Source organism: Ahaetulla prasina, chromosome 10 (genome assembly GCF_028640845.1).
Source record: "Ahaetulla prasina isolate Xishuangbanna chromosome 10, ASM2864084v1, whole genome shotgun sequence".
Taxonomy (NCBI): domain Eukaryota; kingdom Metazoa; phylum Chordata; class Lepidosauria; order Squamata; family Colubridae; genus Ahaetulla; species Ahaetulla prasina.
The window spans coordinates 15,073,131-15,092,184 of NC_080548.1; the positions used below are offsets into that span (position 1 = coordinate 15,073,131).

At 40.8% G+C, this 19,054-nt stretch overlaps 1 protein-coding gene across 4 annotated transcripts; it reads left to right on the forward strand.

The window, feature by feature from the left end:
• The first annotated feature begins 1,994 nt into the window (after positions 1-1,994).
• PIGV (phosphatidylinositol glycan anchor biosynthesis class V) lies at positions 1,995-15,746 on the forward strand. 4 transcript variants are annotated; one of them, XM_058196395.1, is made up of 6 exons: positions 1,995-2,124; positions 5,271-5,429; positions 6,068-6,347; positions 8,849-9,009; positions 12,109-13,269; positions 15,396-15,746. In XM_058196395.1, exons 4-6 carry the CDS (start codon positions 8,923-8,925, stop codon positions 15,696-15,698), a joined length of 1,551 nt encoding a protein of 516 aa, XP_058052378.1. In that variant the 5' UTR covers positions 1,995-2,124; positions 5,271-5,429; positions 6,068-6,347; positions 8,849-8,922; the 3' UTR covers positions 15,699-15,746. The 4 variants fall into 4 exon arrangements, with proteins under 4 accessions (XP_058052378.1, XP_058052375.1, XP_058052380.1 ...); XM_058196392.1 differs by having other exon boundaries at positions 2,033-2,120; XM_058196396.1 differs by lacking the exon at positions 1,995-2,124 and adding an exon at positions 2,907-3,061.
• The last annotated feature ends 3,308 nt before the right edge of the window (positions 15,747-19,054 follow it).

Consider the following 19,054-nt stretch of genomic DNA (forward strand, 5'->3'; position numbering starts at 1 on the left):
TATGCTCATTCAACTATGGTTAAAAAATTCTGACTTATTACATAGCTGGGTTTTGGTTTTTTTTACAAAAAAAGATTTTTGTGCAGGTATTTTTACAAGCATGGATTTGTTTCCCAAATCTGAATGGCCATGTTTTATACATTAGCACATTCAGCAGTTCTCTTTCACTCAGAGGAAAGTCAGTTCAGCTTTTTAAAAAGTCTAGTTTGAAAGGATTTGGGTGGAGTATTTTATCTTTATGAATATGTATATTGGTCTCTTGGTATTCTTAACTCGGGGTTGGATAGTCAACCAAAACAAAAGCTGGGAATGGAATTTTTTAGGCAAACAGCATATTTCAAATACTGAGAAGGTAGTACTGTAGGCCTACTATGGTTAAAATGCTCCAAAGCAGAGGTGGGTTTCAGCAAGTTCTGACCAGTTCTGAAAAACCAGTAGCTGAAATTTTGAGTAGTTCGGAGAACCGGTAGTAAAAATTCTGACTGGCCCCATGTCCATCTATTCTCTGCCTCCCAAGTCCCAGTTGATTAGAAGGAAATGGGGATTTTGCAGTAACTTTCCTCTGGATTGAGGAGGGAATAGAGATTTTACAGTATCTTTCCCATGTCACGTCCAAACCATGTCCACCAAGCCATAGCCACAGAACCTGTAGTAAAAAATTTTTGAAACCCACCACTGCTCCAAAGAATAGGGAATTGCAGGTCAAATACAGCTGTACTGTAGGAAGTTTTTAGGAAGCAATTGGACAAGCATTTGTCTGAAATGGTTATAGGGTTTCCTGCCTGAGCTGGGGTTGGACTAGAAAACCTCCTTTCAACTGTTATTGTGTGTTAAGTGGTGGGAAGAGGTCTTTTTCTACTTTCCTTAGCATCATCTGACTAGGTGGCTCAGTGGCTAAGACACTCAGCTTGTCAATCAGAAAGGTCTGCAATTCGGCGGTTGGAATCTCTAGTACAGGGGATGCGCGGATGCACAGGAGTGCATGAGCAGGGGGTTGGACTAGATGGCCTCCAAGGTCCCTTCCAACTCAGTTACTGTTACCTCTGAGAGATAACAAAAACAGTATCAACGCTCTTGTCTCGTGACAGCTTAAAAGCAGGATTTAATGTTTGCTCATCTTTAATTGTTTTGGACTACATAGCAAATGGGTCAGGAATTCTGGGAAATAGAATTTTTTATTGGCCAAGTGTGATTGGACACACAAGGAATTTGTCTTTGGTGCATAGGCTCTCAGTGCACCTAATATAAATCTCTGAAAGTCAGACTCCAGTGCTATCATTCCATACAAGGGCTGGGCATCAGACGTGATTGTAGTTATTTTTTTTAACACAGTAATAAACCCTTTCTGTATTGAACTTGCTGGTGGAGAAAGCCCACGTGCATGTACTTCACACAATTCCCCTGCGGTATTTAAATCCGCGGAAGGGAACCCAGTCCAGCCAATTATCGTTTTCCTTCTGCCCGACGGCAGAAAAAGGCCCCTTTCTTTGCAAGGTCGGTCCTGACTCCCTTAGCAAATATGGCATCTCTTGCTTCACGTCCCTATGCAAGCCCATTGAACAGTGGTGGTGGTGGTCCTTTCATACCCCGCAGATAAATTCAGCGCGGTCCGCATAGTAACTTCCCGCAGGGCAAGCGAGTATTAGGAAAGGAACCCTAGGGCGAAAAGTGCAGGTTAGACCGACTCTCTTTCTTGTGTCCTTATTGGGAAGATCCACGCCCGATCAGGCTTCAACGACTTGATCAGCTCCAAACCAAAGCCTCAAAAAGTTTTATGGCGACTTCAGTTGAGTAAACTAAAGTCGAACCACTTTATATACCATATATATACATTTTATTTAGTATTAATATATATTTAAATATATAATATATATAAATATATACACCTCCCCCACTATAGAAACTCTATGGTGAAACTCGTCTTGCCCCTCTCTCTCCCATTATCGATGATTCTGCGTTTTCGCGCCGGAAGGGCGGCTACCTTCCGTTACTGCGCAGGCGCCGCGAGCCCCGTGTGCTTTTTCCGGAAATCCGGAAGTAGGAATGGGGATCTGTGAGTGTGCGGGGAGCGAGATGTGTGGTTGAAAGTCCAAGCGTGGGGCGGGGGCACCACCGCCCTTGTAGGTACGGGCAGTGTGGGGGAACGGGTTCGACTCGTTTAACATTTCCCCGGACGGTCTGGTCGCAGAAGCACCTCACCCCCATGGGCCCCTCCTATTGGCTACAGGTCTATCCTATAGGCTTCCTTCTTCTTACCTGTGGCTATAGCTCCATCCGCCCCTCCCTTTCCAGGGTCTTCCCCTCCCTCACACCCCTTGGGCCCTCTCTACCATCTGGTCCAGTAGAAGCTGCCCCTGCTTTCCCACTCTTCCCAAGGGTTTGAGGTTTTTGTCTTTTTAACAATAAGAGATTTGGAAGGGACCTTGGAGGTCATCTAGTCCAACCCCCTGCTCAACTCAGGAGACCTTGTACTACTAGGGATTCGAACCGCCGCACTGCCGACCTTTCTGATTGACAAGCTCAGCGTCTTAGCCCACTGAGCCACCTAGTCAAGCTGATAGGAGCGGGCCGACTCCTTGATATCCCTGGGCTCAGAGAAGGTCACCCGGACAGCCTCATGGCCCACCTAGTTTTAGGGACCTGCTCAGAGATACAATTCAACCTGGTGAATTGTTTTCCTGAGTTTGTGAGTGACACTTTGACATTCAGGCTAAAGGCTAGGTAGGGTTCAGTACGCACTGGACTAAAATATGGTGAAGTAGTTCTGTGTGTATTTTGAAAACCAATGAATCTACCTTGTTTTAAGTTAGCACACAGGGCTTGTTGGGTTCATAGATACACGTGGGAGGTACATGCAGTGACCATATGTCCTTTATTCTAAGGAACAATCATTTGTTTCAGAAAGCTGTCCTTCAGACTACTTATTTTCCAAAAACTCGCTTTGGTCCTTTAGTTGGGTTAGAATTTTTTTTTTATTGGCCAAGTGTGATTGGACACACAAGGAATTTATCTTGGTGCATAGGCTCTCGGTTTAGATAAAAGAAAAGATACCTTCATAAAGGTACAACAGTTACAACAATGAATGATAGTCATAGGGTACAAATAAGCAATCAGGGAACAATATCAATATGAATCTTAAGGATACAAGCAACAAAGTTACAGTCATACAGTCATAAGTGGAAGGAGATGGGTGGTAGGAATGATGAGAAGATTAATAGTGGTGCAGGCTTAGTAAATAGTTTGACAGTGTTGAGGGAAATACTTCTTTAGCAGAATGATGGTGTTCGGGAAAAACTGTTCTTTAATTTTTACCGTAGAAATAATACCACACAATGCCTTTCACATTCATGTGAAAAATAGACATTGAACTGTCTTGTTAAAGTAAATTCCATAATATTGTTTGATAGATATTTTAATAGGGTGTGTTTTTGTAAATTTTGACATTGAATTTTTCTTTGCAAAGTAAATTTATAAATATAAACAATTAGGTTTTATATCCTCATGAACCTTTTCAGGTTCCCCCACCCCCTTTTTTTGGTTTGTCTTTTAAAAAAAAGAAAATATGACAGATTCACATGGATTTCTGAGTTAGAGAAATGGAGCTAAGTAAATTCTGTACATAGGGAAAAGAGGGATGAATTTAATGAAAGAGGATGTAATTTGCATTCTGAAAATCACTTTTCTCAGGTCCTTATTGCTAGTTGGAAAAATGATTGATAAGATAGGTAGACAAGTTGACTTAAGATAAAAACCCTTTTACATCAAAACCTTAGTACATCTATTAGTGCGAAGTCTCAGGAAAAGTGGCTTGCACCCCTGTTTCCTAATACACCCCTTTAATACAGCCTCTCCCAGTTATGGCAACTTGTAGATCATATACTAGGATTCTTGCTCAAAGAATTAATTATAACTTAGCATCTTTAGTGACTCTTCTTGGTCAAATGCTGGGAGAAGAACTTGGCATATGTAGAAAGCATGAGTTTTAGGAAGGTTGTAATAAAGTTTAGATCTGCAATCCAGTACATTTAAATCATATGCTTTCTCAGGATCTGCTGACATTTTTTAAAATCAGGAATGCTTAAATATAACAGGAACACATATATGCAAACTTGTACAAAACGTAACTTGTTCCAACTTGTCTGCTGTGGTCTTATCAGCTAAAATGACCAATTAAACTGCAGTTGTAATTCAGTACAAGCTTGCTAGAAATAAGAAACTCTGCAGTTAACGTGCTTGTCTGTGAGTGTCCTTTTTTAAAATTGGAATTGACCTGTGCCACTTTTCACAGCTGATTCAATGTATGCAGTAGTGACAGTTTCCTACATGTATGCAAGCTACTGCACTGAAGTGTGAAAGGAAGATTAAAACCTGATCCAAGGTCAACTTCTAGGGAGATATCATTTCTGCTTCTGTTCACGTTTCATATTTTAAAATCAAACATTGGCATAAATAAATGGCTGTGTATGATACAGTTTAGACTCTGGGGTGGCTTCTACAATTCAGCTTTTTTGTGAAGCTTTTAACATAATATTCCCTACGTAATTATAGTGGCTTTTTTCCACTTTTGAACAATTTTTATTTTGCTGAATAAATTATTAAAAGTATAAAGCAGTCCAGTGCTGGAGAGAGTGCTTTGTGATTGATTGATTGATTGATTGATTGATGGTTGTATTTATCTTTGTAGGGTCCCCAAAGTGGTTTCTTCGTTATTATGGTTACTATTTTCTCATTTGCTTTGTTTTTAAATACTCTCTTCTTTTATTACATGTTGCCTAGAATTGTTACGATGATTTAGGCATCTTGTAAATGGAATAAATAATAAACAATGTTTATGCTGGCATATCAATCCAGAATAAGATATTCCTTTTTTAAAAAAAATGTTTTTTACATAAAAATGATTAGCTTGCTTTTGTTGATCCATTTCAGTTTATTTAACATGTTGTTGAATGCTTATTAATGCCAGTATTTTCCTAAATAAGTTACAAAAAGGCCACAATGGTTTGATAGTAAAAAGGGTTAGATCAGAAATAGCATTATTTATTTTGTAGTATCTCTTTTACTGTATTGTATACTGTACTTGGTATAAATCCAGCATTATAGTCTGTACTAAAGGCTTAGATAATATGAAATCAAGCATAAAATATGATCTGAGTTGCTTAGCATGTCAAGTGAGTCAGAGTCAGTCTAATCCCATGTAATCTTTTAAAATGTGTTTTCAAGCAATCATGGTTTCCTTTTGAAAATACCAAATTTATTTTCATGTGTTTCAGATTGAATCCCAGAAACAAAACAGAAAAGTGATGGTGCAGATTGTTTGTTTCTTTAACCTTTCCTAAATGAATTATCTTCATCCTTACTGGTAAAAAAGCTGATATGAAATTGAAGTTCTTTGCTGGAGAATCGCCTTTTGTGGAAGGACTGCAGAACAGGTAGTTGCACTATTTAAGGAGCAACTTACAGGGGTGGGGTAGGCACAGTAAGGAAGCCAAGAAGAATTGGGAAGACCAAAATTTATAGATTTAGATGAGGGAAATGAATGTCAGAGGATATATATAGTCTTAAATTTTAAATTTAAGACTAAATGTTAAGGTTGCCTGAGAAACTTAAAAGTTTTAAAGTTGTCAGGCAGTGGTGGGTTTCAATTTTTTTTACAACCGGTTCTGTGGGTGTGGCTTCGTGGGCGTGGCATGGTTTGGTGAGTGTGGCTTGGGCATAGCAGGGGAAGGATACTGTAAAATCTCCATTCCCTGCCCAATCCAGGGGAAGGATACTGCAAAATCCCCATTTCCTCCCGATCAGCTGGGACTCGGGAGGCAGAGAATAGATGGGGGGCAGGGCCGATCAGAATTTTTACTACCAGTTCTCCGAACTACTCAAAATTTCCACTACCGGTTCTCCAGAACTGGTCAGAACCTGCTGAAACCCACCTCTGCTGTCGGGGTTGAAAAACACTGTTATAGGCTGTGTTTATATATTATAATGAGCCCAAAGTCTTGCTTTTTATGATGCACACAGCCCTTTAAGTACAGTATATCATGTTCTTAGCATTACCTTTTTCTGTTTACAGAAACCTGAAATCATCTTTTCGTGGATGAAGATTATGTAGGATGAGGGGTAAAATAACAATAGAGGTTAAAAGTTAAATCCATGCAAACAACGGCTCCCTAGGTGGGCTGAGTGGCTAAAACACTCAGCTTGTCAATCAGAAGGGTCGGCAGTTCGAATTCCTCGTATAGGTCTTCTGCGTGAGCAGAGGGTTGGACTAGATGATCTCCAAGGTCCCTTCCAACTCTGTTACTGTAACTATTTGGCGGCTGGGACTGTTTATTCCTCTGTCAGTTCTGAAGGTATTTTTTGTTTCTGTTTTGATATAGATACATCGATGTATTGTCCTCGGGTTTAGATTTCATGCATAAAATTATTTTGTGTTTTCACATTTCTGTATATGAATGCAGAACGTTGGAAATGAGGCTAATGGACCTTATACTGTACAGTTTAAGAAGCTTTGCCTAGGTTTGTCTAGGCAAACCTTAGCCTTGGTTTCAGATGAGCTAGATAAGTCCTTATTCTTATAATATAAATCATTTTCTTTCAATAATAAAGGCATGTATATGTGTGTATATATAGTATACACACATCAGTGGTGAAATGTAAAATTTGTTACTACCAGTTCTGTGGGCGTGGCTTGGGGGGGTAATTGACTGGGTGGGCGTGGCCAACTTTTTAAAAAAACTTTTAAAAGCATTTTTTCTACAACCTCTTCGGCTGAAGAATTTGTAGAAAAAATGCTTTTAAAAGGCTCTGACGATCCCAGCTGAGCCACACGATCCTCAGAGGCTTTTTTTTTACCTTTAAAAGCATTTTTTGGGCTGAAGAAAAAATGCTTTTAAAAGTTAAAAAAAAACCATCTCTGACGATTGCGTGGCTCAGCTGGGCATTGGAGGGGGGGGGAGGGATTTTTGCTACCGGTTCTCCGAACCACTCCGAACCACCCGCTACCGGATCGGGCGATCTGGACTGACCGGGAGCATTTCACCCCTGATACACATATATTCTTCCCATTATAGGAAGAAGCTCTATGACAGAAAAGAAATAGATTTATTTGTGTGGATCTGGTTTTGGTCCAATTAGATTTGCCAAGTTTAACCTGGGCAAGCCAAATCACCAGTCTCCATTCTATGTATGTTTAAAGTAAGCATTTTTAATCATATGGTTATGAATTTAAAGTATTCCTCATTCTGACAGTTTTGGTTTTGGGTATATTACCTAATAGATTGGAAAACATTTTTGTACCCTGTTTCCCCCAAAATAAGATATTCCCCTGATAATAAGCCCAATTGGGCTTTTGAACACATGACAATAAGGCTAAGCACTTATTTCAGAGTTAAAAAAAAATAAGACAGGGTCTTATTTTCGGGGAAACACGGTATCAGCCTAACACTGGAGCTTTGAGGCTTTACATGCAAGTACAACTTTGCAACCATAATGGCAAACTTCTCTAGATATTTCAGAGCAATTCTATATAGCTAGATAGTCTTATTGCCACTGCATTATATTGGCATCCTTCAGTCTCAAAAGACTATGGTATCGCGCTCTGGAAAGAGGTCCTAAAACAGCATCTAGTGTGAGTAAAATTGCCACTGATAGATTAAACTATATAGGAATGAAAGCTGTTTCTCACAAGTTTTGAGGAAGAGGACAGTATTTGCTTAAATAATATAAGAAAAAAAATGCAGATCTTAAAAACTGAATGCAAGAGAATGGAGTATTAAAGTTACATTATTGTATATGATTTTTCTGAGGTTCATTCTTGATTTAGACACATCTACCAGAAATTATTGACTTAATTAAGATTGATTTCTGAGCTTCTTGAAAGCTAGCAATGTGCTTTTATTCACTCCTATTCTGTACTTATTTTAAATATTTTAACCCTGATTTTCAATATTTTCATCATCATAGATAACAGGATAATACAAACAACACAATCTTAACTAATAGCTTTTAAAAACTGTAGTATAATCACAAACCTAAAAAAACAAGCAATTTTATCCTATACCTATACCTAAAATCCAATCAATAGAATGTCAGAATGTATAAGAGTAAGAAATAAATGGAGAAGCTTCTCTTGTAGCTAGCAATTTTGTGCTGTAGCATTTAGTATTTACATTTTGATTGTCACAGCAGTACATTGCAGTGTTTCTCAACCTTGGCAGCTTAAAGATGTGTGGACTTCAACTCCCAGAATTCCTTAGGCTCACACAACTAGGTGGGGAATTCTGGGAACATCTTCAAGTTGCCAAGATGGAGAAACACCAATATACTGTTTGGAAAACTATGAACACAGTGAGCGTTTGCTTCCCTCTGGTGGTAGCCGGTTTAAAATGCAGGGAATTTCAAACCATTTAATCTTTCCATTTTAAAGGATTATTTTTCCCACTTAGCTCCTGATAATTGGGGCAATTTATTCTTAAAATCAAGAAAGTGGCTAGAAATAAGGAGCATATTGGCCTGGCTTACCTTTGTCTAAGGTTTTTTTCCCCCTTTTTCTTTTAAAGGAAAGGTTATCTAATCGTCAGTTTTTGAGAAATGCTTGCTTTTGTACTTCAGGTCTTTAATATTTTGTAAATGAGTTTTTATACAATTCTGTGAAAAAAATATACCAATCATAACTCTAGATCAGGATTCTCAAACACAAACCAGCCAGATCTGCAACAATGAAGTCGTGCCTCACACAAAGAAGTCATGTCTCCATCGCAGCCAAAATGAAATACCAGACACAAATGCCCAATTTGTAAATGTGGCAATTAATAATAGCCTTCGTATCATCGATTTTATTTTCTGGTTTTAGGCTTTCAACATTTCTTGCTGAAATTCCCTATATGGATGTTTACCATGATCTGATGAGGGAGCTTCAAGGCCAGGATGCCACTAAGGAATTGTAGAGATACACGTTGCCAAGAGGTGGTTTGCTTTGCAGTATTGTGCAGAATTGTTACACTTCTGCTTCAGGCAAGTCCCCAAATAATCAATTTAAAAAATCAATTATAAATCTATAATCGCATAATAGGTAGTAATATTATTGTAATATTATCTGTCCATCCACAGATCAGGATGTTCTTTAGATCTGAGGTCCCCAACCCATGGAGCCATGGCTGCAGTCTGTTCGGAACTGGGCTGCGGAAATGGCGGGAGAGCAAGCGTGCACAGTTCCACTTGTGCAAGTGGCTGGTGAGCACAAGTGCCCACCACTCATGCAAATGGAACTGCGTGTGTGCTCGCTGATCCCTCACACAAATAGAGCTGCGCCAGGGGTGAAATTCACTTAACCTTCGCTACCAGTTTGCAAACGTGAGCGCGCGCTTGTGCGCGCCTCCTCCACACATGCAGAGAGCCTTCTGTGCATGCGCAGAAGGTCAGATATGGGACATGATGATGTCTGGGCAGGTGGGCAGAGCCTCCCGCCGACAGCACTACTGGAGCGTGCAATCTGAATAGATCCAGCTGATTTCCCCATCCTCCCCCCGCCAGTCCGCAAAACCTTAAAGGTTAGAGACCACTTTAGACTCTGCTTAAAATATTGAGAAAAGAATCTACATGTTGTAAATTAAGAGGGGCCATAACTATAGTATTCAGCCAGCGAGTTTCCTAAAATTCCACATTGGCCAAACCAGGAAGAGCTATCCTATTAAAAGCTAGTATAGAGAGTCCTCGATTTATGACCATAATGGAGCCCCTAAGTCACGATGGTCATAAGGCATTCGTAAGACTGACCTGATTTTATGATTATTTTTTTTGTAATTGTTTTTTTTTGTCTGGAAAAGGCTGGAAAATGGCAAAAAAATATATATATCGTAAATTGTAATTATGTGAGTGGAATTGCAACTGCAACTGACCGTAAAAGTGAACCGGTTGGCAAGTGCCTAAAATGCTGGTCATGTGACTTCAGGTGTAAAGGGTTTCTTCTGTCAGAATTCAAGAACTATGTCATAAGTATCTTTGGGGGGTGGGGGTGTCTGCCATAATTTTAAATGGTCACTAAGCAACAGATCATTAAGTGAGGACTACCTGTACAGTGTAGTAGTTAATGAGTTGAAGTAGGAGACCAGATTCAATTCTAGCTTCAGCTGCAGAAGCTGACCTGGTGACCTCAGCCCCACCCTCTGTCTCTCCAGCCCAGGCTGCCTCAACATGGTTATTGCGGTGGAAATGTTGAGGTGGGATATTAACAAAAGCTCAAGTTATAAAGATCTGCCCACGGGCTCCTCCTCCTTTGGATAGTCACTATTCATCCTTAAAGTCACCGAAGCCAATAGCCGTCATTGCATCATCTTGCACTGAACTCCACAATTCACTTGTGCAAATGAAGGCAAGAAGCGTTTTCCTTTGTCCGCTTTACCTGAGAATAAGGCATACGGAGATCTAATTTGGATGATGCTTGATGGCTGTGACTCAAGGGATTAATTATGCATGAACCTAGCAGCTGATTTCACGATAAACTTCTCACTGTGAAAAATAGACATTTACTACTTTCGATACACTCACGCATGCTGAAGTGCGAAGATTTAACACATTCAGTTGAAAATGGCCAAATGATGAGCAAGCATGTCTATGCAGCCTTATAGTCATAAGATACTGTTTTAACAGTCTCTCCGTATACAATTCAGATAAAGGTAGTCCTTGACTTACGACCACAATTGGGACCAGCCTTTCCATTGCTAAGCAAGGTGGTTGTTAAGTGATTCATCACTAAATTTACAACCTTCATTGCCACAGTTGCTGAGTGGTGCGGTGGCCTAGAAGTGGAGCTCTCGACTTACAATCAGGAGGCTGTAAGTTCGATCCTAGGTAGAGGCAGATATTTCTCTCTCTGGGCACACTGAGAATATATCTGCTGAACAAAACTCCACATTGGCGACAGGAAGGGCATCTGGCCATTAAAACACTCTGCTAGCTCCATTCAGTTGCCCAGATTCCACTCTGCAAGGGATTATGGGGGGGTCGTTAAGGGAAGATGATGATGATGATGATTCCCCCACTGACTTTACTTGTCAGAAACTGGCTGGGAAATTTGTTGCAGATGACAATCACATGATCTTGGAAGACTGCAACCATCACAAATACCTGTCAGTTGCGAAGCGCCTGAACTTTGAATGTATGTTTGTAGGATGCTGCGATGGTTGTGAGAGGACTGGTTATAGGTCACTTTTTTCAGTACTGTTGTAGCTTCGTTCGGTCACTAAACAAACGGTTGAAGTTGAGGACTACCTGTTTGGCTGGGTGCCTGCCTTATTTCAATCAAATAGGGTCTGAACGCAGTGAGATCTAAACTATGTAAAATGTCACTTTCGCACTATCTGCGATATACATCTCCGTTTATTGCTTTATTTATGGCTATGAACATCACTGAACTTAAATGGTTTGAAAAGAAAATAGAAATAGAATAGAAATAATCGCATTACTCCAACATACACACACACACACACATAAACACATTATAATATTCATTGTTCTTATCTACACATTTATGATGCAATTGTCCTACTATCCTACTATTGAGTAGTAAATAGAAATGATAGAATAGAGAACTACAAAAGCAAAATACGTATGTCGATACGGAATGCTGTAAAATTACCATTACTGTTATGTAATGTTCAATACCTTATGTCTTGACGTGTTTTGTTTTTATATGTGTGTGATTGTTTTTTGTGTTGTTTTTAAAGACAAACTAATAAAAATTATTTTTTAAAAAAGAAATAGAATAGGAATAGGAATAGGAATAGGAATAGAATAGAATAGAATAGAATAGAATAGAATAGAATAGAATAGAATAGAATAGAATAGAATAGAATAGAATAGAATACATTTGTCAAGAATCATAAGGTACCACACCTAATGTTAGTCATAGGGTAAAATAAGCAATCAAATCATACTAGGAAGCAATCAATATAAATCGTAAGGATACAGCAACAAGTTACAGTCATACAGTCGTAAGTGGGAGGAGATGGGTGATGGGAACGATGAGAATACTGTGGAACAAGAGAGATCTTTTCATGCCGCCTTTGCTTAGTTGCCATTTTCTGCTGCTGTTGTTTTTTCCCCCCCACCCAGGCCCTTTTCAATCTCCTGATTCCTGATCATGCCGCGGATGCCTTCTCTCCCCCACGCCTCTCTGACCCCGGGTTCTTGGACCAGTTGCTGGAATGGCTCCTGGGAGGCCTCTCCCGTTGGGATGCAGAGCACTTCTTGTTCATAGCCGAGCATGGTTACGTATACGAGCACAACTGCGCCTTCTTCCCCCTTTTCCCCCTGACCCTAAAAGCAGTCGCAGACATCATCTTCCGGCCGTTCCGAGGTTTTCTCTGTTTCCGGAGCTGCCTGCTTCTGTCTGCAGCTCTCCTCAATGCTCTTTTTTCTGTTTTAGCCTCTTGGACTCTGTACGAGCTCAGCTGTGCAGTCCTCCAGTGCCGGAGGAGGGCTTTCCTGTCGGCCATTCTCTTCTGCCTCACTCCAGCTAATGTCTTCATGGCAGCTGCTTACTCCGAAAGCATGTTTGCCTTCCTGGTGTTTGCTGCCTTGTGGAGGCTAGAGAAAGGGCGTCGGTGGGTTAGCCTCCTCCTCTTTTCGTTAGCCACCGGGGTACGTTCCAATGGGCTAATCAATGCAGGATTTCTCATTTACTCCCAGACAAAACTCTTTGCTTTCGGGTTTCAAGCAAGCGGAAATGCGTTGCGGAAGAAAGGCACGTTTCTAAAACTGGTGGCTGCTTTGGGGCTGATGTCTGCCTCTGTGGCTCTACCTTTTGCTTTGTTTCAGTACTACGCCTACCTTAAGTTCTGCCATCCCAGTATTGGCCTGGGATACCCTATTCCAAAGCCGCTGTTGCAGTTGGCCGAATCCAAGGGCTATCGTCTGGCAGCTGCAGAGGGTGGGATGCCCCCATGGTGCTCCTGGAACCTACCTGTGCTCTACACCTACATACAAGATACCTACTGGAATGTCGGCTTCCTCCGATACTTTGAACTCAAACAGATCCCAAACTTTCTGCTAGCTTCTCCCGTTATTGTGTTGGGCTCTTGGGCAATCTGGTGGTATGTCACTGCCAACCCCTGGCACTGCCTGACACTTGGTCTGGTGAGAAGGAAGAGCGCAGGCACACAAGACCAGGACTCATACAAGCCAGCAGGAGGTTTTGGTTCTCCTGATTTATTGGTCTACGTGGTTCATGCAGCAGCTCTGTTGGTGTTTGGGACCTTTTTCATGCATGTCCAGGTGAGTCTTGTTAAATATTGGAACACTGATCAAGTAATGGGCAATGGTATAACTCCTGAGCAGATATATTTATTCCTACTGTGATGTTGAAATTGGATGCTCCATGGCACCTTTTTTTTTGTTTTTAGCAGAATATCAGGGGACTATAGCCCTGACCAGCTGTAGATTACATTATATAATTATTTCATACACATATTAAGGTTTTTGTGTATATGTGTGAAAGCAAAAATATCTAGAGTAGGAGGATTTCTGGTAGTATCCTGAAATATAGGACATTTAGAGCATCTCCTAGATGGGAACGTGTAGGATAAGGAGGAAAATGACAAGATTCACTGCATGACAGCTCCTCAACCACTTTTGATCTTCAGTATGCAGCCACAGTTCCTGCTTTCATTCAGGCAGGACCAGTGACTTTTGCATGATGCAGATCACAGTGTTGGAATGATGGAGGGGCAAGTCCCTAGAACCATGATGGCGAACCTATGGCACGCGTGCCAGAGGTGGCACACGCTGTCCCTAGTTGCTCTTTTGGTTTCCGGCGTGCACATGCGCACCGGCCAGCTGGTTTTTGTGGGTGCCAGAGCACCAGAAAATGGCTTGAAAACGGCCTGAAAAACGGCCGAAAAACATACATGTGCACACTGATCTTCGGGTTACGGTGCTCCAGCGCACACACATGCGCATACTTTCTGGTTTTGGCACTTGCTGCCAAAAAGATTCGCCATCACTGCCCTAGAAGTAGCCATATTAATCAGTTTTGACACAAATCAAGAGAATCAAGGCATGTTAAATAGTCTGTGATAGCTTAAATGTTTGGATTTGTGCAGCTGAGGAAACTGATTAGTTCACTAAAGCTTTTCCCATAATAAATGCATTCATCTGTAAGTGTGCTACCTCGCTACTAGTTCATACATACAGCGGTGTATTGTAGAACACATCCATTGCAGTGTGCAGTTGTAAATCAATTTGGAAAGTGTTATCTGAAAGCAACAAGCTGGATTGTAGCTGTCCTGGGACTTGATACACCCAATTTTTAAAGTAAATTATAGATAATATCGGACTTGTCTGTTTTGGTTTTAACAATTAGATTATTTCTTAATCATCAGATACCACTTGGTTTTAACAATTAGGTTATTTCTTAATCATCAGATACTACTCTACATACTGGTGTTTTGGGATAAAATCATCATCGTATTTAATTTGGGAGTTTATGTTTCTGCTAAAGCCATCACATTATCTGTGTGCTTCTCCACGTTACTTGTATGCTTCTACTTAGTTACTTTCTTCCACGTGCATGTTGTATTATGTTCAGAATAACTGAACAATGCAAGTATTTACTCCATTTTATATGTTTATTGTTGTTTAAATAATTAGCATTGGTAGACATCAAAAGCGAGCAATCTTTTTAGGCTAAAAGTCACAGCCCTGAAATGACATGTCAAGTTAAGATTCTGAAAAGGAGTCAACTCCTGTGGTCTCCTTAGCCATCTTCATCACATAATTCTGGATAATGTTCTCAATGGCACGTGGTCAAATATGTTTAGGAGTCCAAAGTTCAGCCCATTAGACCAAGGGTCTGCAACCCTGGCAACTTTAAGACTTGTGGACTTCAACTCCCAGAGTTGAAAACTGGCTGAGGAACCTTGGGAGTTGAAGTCCACAAGTCTTAAAGTTGCCAAGGTTGGAGACCCCTGCATTAGACCATAATCGTTTTCAGCTACTCTAATAAGAATGGTTCGTGTTACTTTTTTAAGCCATTCAAATAATTTTATATGCATATCTCAGTCATTCTTATCCTCAGTTTCTGAAGTTAGGCTAATATTGGAGATTGGGAAGCTGACCTGGAGAATAAATCAAACCCACCCGACTGAAACAGTTCTAGGTATAGTACTGTGAGTAGGGTTAGAAACTGGCTGACGTTGACAAGGCAAGTAATTGATCAACACAAAAAAATTGTTAAATATAATAGAAATCTTATTACAGGAAAACCTGCTAACAAAGTTGCCTTTGCATTTTTTATGAAACATTTGGTAGCTGGAATGAAGGTCTGTTTCACAGAATTGTTTTGAAACGTCTTGATCACGTAGATATGGATGTAAATCTCTTCCTTTATCTTCCTTTAATAGGTACTTACCAGATTTCTGGGCTCTTCTTCTCCAGTCCTTTATTGGTTCTGTGCTCATCTGCTCTATGACAAGGAGCCTTTGCTACAGGATGGAAGGTCCCCATCCCAGCACAGAGAATCCCTTGCTGAGAAACCCTCGGTGGCTAATTTCTTTTCTACCTGCAGTGGACATGAAAACCCCGTATTGATGCTTCTGAGCAAATGGAAGCAGAACAGGATTCTCACAAAATGTATTTTGGGATATGTACTTTCGTACTGGCTGCTGGGGTTGGTCCTTCACTGTAATTTCTTTCCTTGGACGTAACCATTTTGAATCTATATAAATATACTGGCTGTACAGGCCGAAAATCTTTCAGAGATCCTACCGTCTGTAAACTTGCAAACAATTGAAGGTGCAGAATTGATTTATCTGAAAGTGGCAGTAAACTTAACCAGTGAGAATAGCAAAAAATATAATACCGGGTGGAATACTCACGTGTAACGTTGCAGTCAAAAAATATCCTTCCTCAAAATAATCTATTTCATTCAACAACAACAAAACCTTCCCCCTGCTTTTCTACATTCTACATTCTCTCCCAAGAGCCATTCTGCAACCTTCTACCAAGGGCTAAAACCCTAATCCTCTAAAACAGGGGTCCCCAGCCTTGGCAACTTTAAGCCTGGTGGACTCCAACTCCCAGAATTGGGAGTTGAAGTCCTCCAGGCTTAAAGTTGCCAAGGTAGGAGACCCCTGCTCTAAAAAGTGTACTTTTGCAAAATGTGAGTTTTCCACAAGTCGCTTTCCAATCTCCCTTTTCGGTGATGATAGGTCTGTCATTTGATACGTAGCAACAATCTGAACTGGTGTCTTGACACTGGATCAGAAATTGGCTTTGTTCTCTCTGGAGGCAGGTAATCCTCAATTTACAATCACAATTGGTACCAGAATTTTGGTTGCTAAGCAAGGCAGTTGTTAAATGAGCCATGCCCAATTTTATGATTTTTTTTTTTTTTGGCCTTGGTTGGTAAATCATTTTAACAGTTGTTAAGCAAATCCAACTTCCCACATTGAGTATGTTTTGTAGGGAGCCCAGCTCTGAAGGGAAGGTCACAGAAGACAAAACAGGTGACCTCAGGATGCTGCAATTGTCATAAATACATGCTAGTTGCCAAGTGCCCCTGATTTTGATCACGTGACCCTGAGGATGCTGCAATAATTATAAGTGTAAGGACTGGTTGTAATTTTACTTTTAAACAGTTGTAAGTTGAATGTCCGTATCATTATTTTAACCTTTATCTAATGGGTTTTTTTTCTTTTTGGGTCTAGTTCCATTGGTTCTTAGAAATCAATTTAGGTCCACTGAGATTTGTAGACTCTTCTTGCCTTAGCTAACAAACTTTCAGGCATAAATTTTCAGATCAACTTCAGTCTGGTTCCCAGCCTTGCAGCACTGATTTCTGTTTTTTGCAATTTGGTATGTTCCAACCTTCTTACCTTCTGTCACAGTTCTAAATTTCATCATTTTACTCTTGAGTGCCCTGGGGATGTTGATAAGCTGTGCTTTTGACCAGAATAGATTGATGGGAAAGCCACTTTTAAAAAAAATAAAAAATAGAGCAGGCATAATCTGCATATGTTAATGCACGCTGCAGTTAAAATCAGTATTGAGCTCAGTGTGCTGTAAAAGAGGTTGCATTTGAAAGCTATTTATACATCTGAGCCAGCCTGAAATGGAAGCTAATGCTACTGTTGATCTTGTCAAGTGAGCACATGAAACTTGCAGGAGCCTGAGGACGGCTTCAGAACCACCTCTTAAGGAATGCACACTAACTTTACATTTGTAAAGAACTTTGAGACTGTCTCCTATCTGAGACTGCCTGCTCACTAAGTGGCTTGGTGGGCGTGGCAGGGGAAGGATATTGCAAAATCTCCATTCCCATCTCACTCCAGGGGAAGGATACTGCAAAATCTCCATTCCCACCTCACTCCAGGGGAAGGATACTGCAAAATCTCCATTCCCACCCCACTCCAGGGGAAGGACACTGTAAAATCTCCATTCCCACTTCACTCCAGGGGAAGGATACTGCAAAATCTCCATTCCCTCCCCACTCCTGGGGGAAGGATATTGCAAAATCTCCATTCCCACCCCACTCGGGGGCCAGCCAGAGGTGGTATTTGCTCATTCTCTGAACTGCTCAAAATTTCCACTACTGGTTCTTCAGAACCTGCTGGATTTCATCCCTGATGTACCTTTGCTATGGAAAGTGATTGACTTCACTTCTTTCAGCAATTTTTCCCACTATTTTGTGAAGAAGTGACAGTGTCTTCTTGCCAGCAAGTATTTGATCCACTAAGCCAGGGGTGTCAAACTCAAGGCCCGCAGGCTGGATCCAGCCCACAGCTCTCTCTGCTGGCTGGAGAATTCTGGGAGTTGAAGTCCACAAGTTTTAAAGCTGCCAAGTTTGAAGACTTCTGACTTAGAATGCCCAGCTAGTTCTGACCTGTAGGGCCACCCTGGAAACAGTGAAGGACTGACCCGCGGTGCCTCTGCCAGCAAAAATGGAGCTTGGGGGCTGCGCGTGGCCCCCCAGGGCTCTGTTTTTGGCTGTGCCGGCTTCCTGCAGCCCTCTACCAATGAAAACAGTTCTGGGAGGGGTGCCCGTTTTCGCTGACAGAGCGCTGAAGGAGGCCATCCCAGCTGAAAATGGAGTGACATTGAGCTGGACACATCCACCTGGAAACGCCCCCACTCCCGGAGGTCAAACAAAACCCTGATGCGGCCCTCAAATTGAGTTTGACACCCCTGCACTAGACTAAATGTTTTATGAACAGTATGGTAGAATCAAATAGTGAAATACTGTTTATTATGTTTGGTGATTATCATTTCTTTATTACTTTTATTGCTTTAATGTTTAACCAAAACAGTCTTGAATATTCTTAAACAGAAAGATGGGGTAAGTTAGTATTTCAGCGTACATGAAAAGTAACCACAATTTGACTTTGTATATCCCTGCAAGTTGCTGTTCTTATATATCAGCAACATCATATAAAATACATAAAAACAGCATATCTCGTTACAACTTTCGTCAAAGATAAAAATGACAATAGAATTGGAAGAGTACACTTAAATTCAATCCCTGCTCATTATAGAATTTAAAATTAAAACAATCCTGACAGATTGTTGTCTAGCCTCTCCTTTTTTTCTCTTTAAAGTGCAAAGTGATAATTTTAACAAACACAAAACTTGTTTTCAATACTGCCTTATACAATAATGTGACAACTCCAAATATTGGAAATCGTTGGAGTAGTGTTTAAACAATAACAAAGGAGAACTTATACAGCACATGAACAGAACATATCTAAAAGTTTGATCATGTGACCTTGGGGACGCTGCAATGGTTGCAAGTGTGAAACACAGTCAAATGTCATTTTTTCAATGCCATTGTAACAGTCGAATAGTCACTAAAGAAACGGTTGTAAGCTGAATGCAACTGTAAGCTGCTTGGTTGTAAGCTATACAACGTACAGTGGTCTATGACAGGGCTCTCCAACCTTGACAACTTTAAGCCAGGCGGACTTCAACTCCCAGAATTCCCCAGCCAGCTCTGCTGGCTTTTGGTATTCTGGGAGTTGAAGTCCGCCAGGCTTAAAGTTGTCAAGGTTGGAGAGCCCAGGTCTAT

Coding starts and splice junctions, on each gene's coding strand:
- PIGV (XM_058196395.1), top strand. CDS start 8,923: ATGCCACTAAGGAATTGTAGAGATACACGTTGCCAAGAGGTGGTTTGC. Junction 9,010..12,108: donor TTGTTACACTTCTGCTTCAG/GCAAGTCCCCAA, acceptor CCCCCCACCCAG/GCCCTTTTCAATCTCCTGAT. Junction 13,270..15,395: donor CCTTTTTCATGCATGTCCAG/GTGAGTCTTGTT, acceptor TTCCTTTAATAG/GTACTTACCAGATTTCTGGG.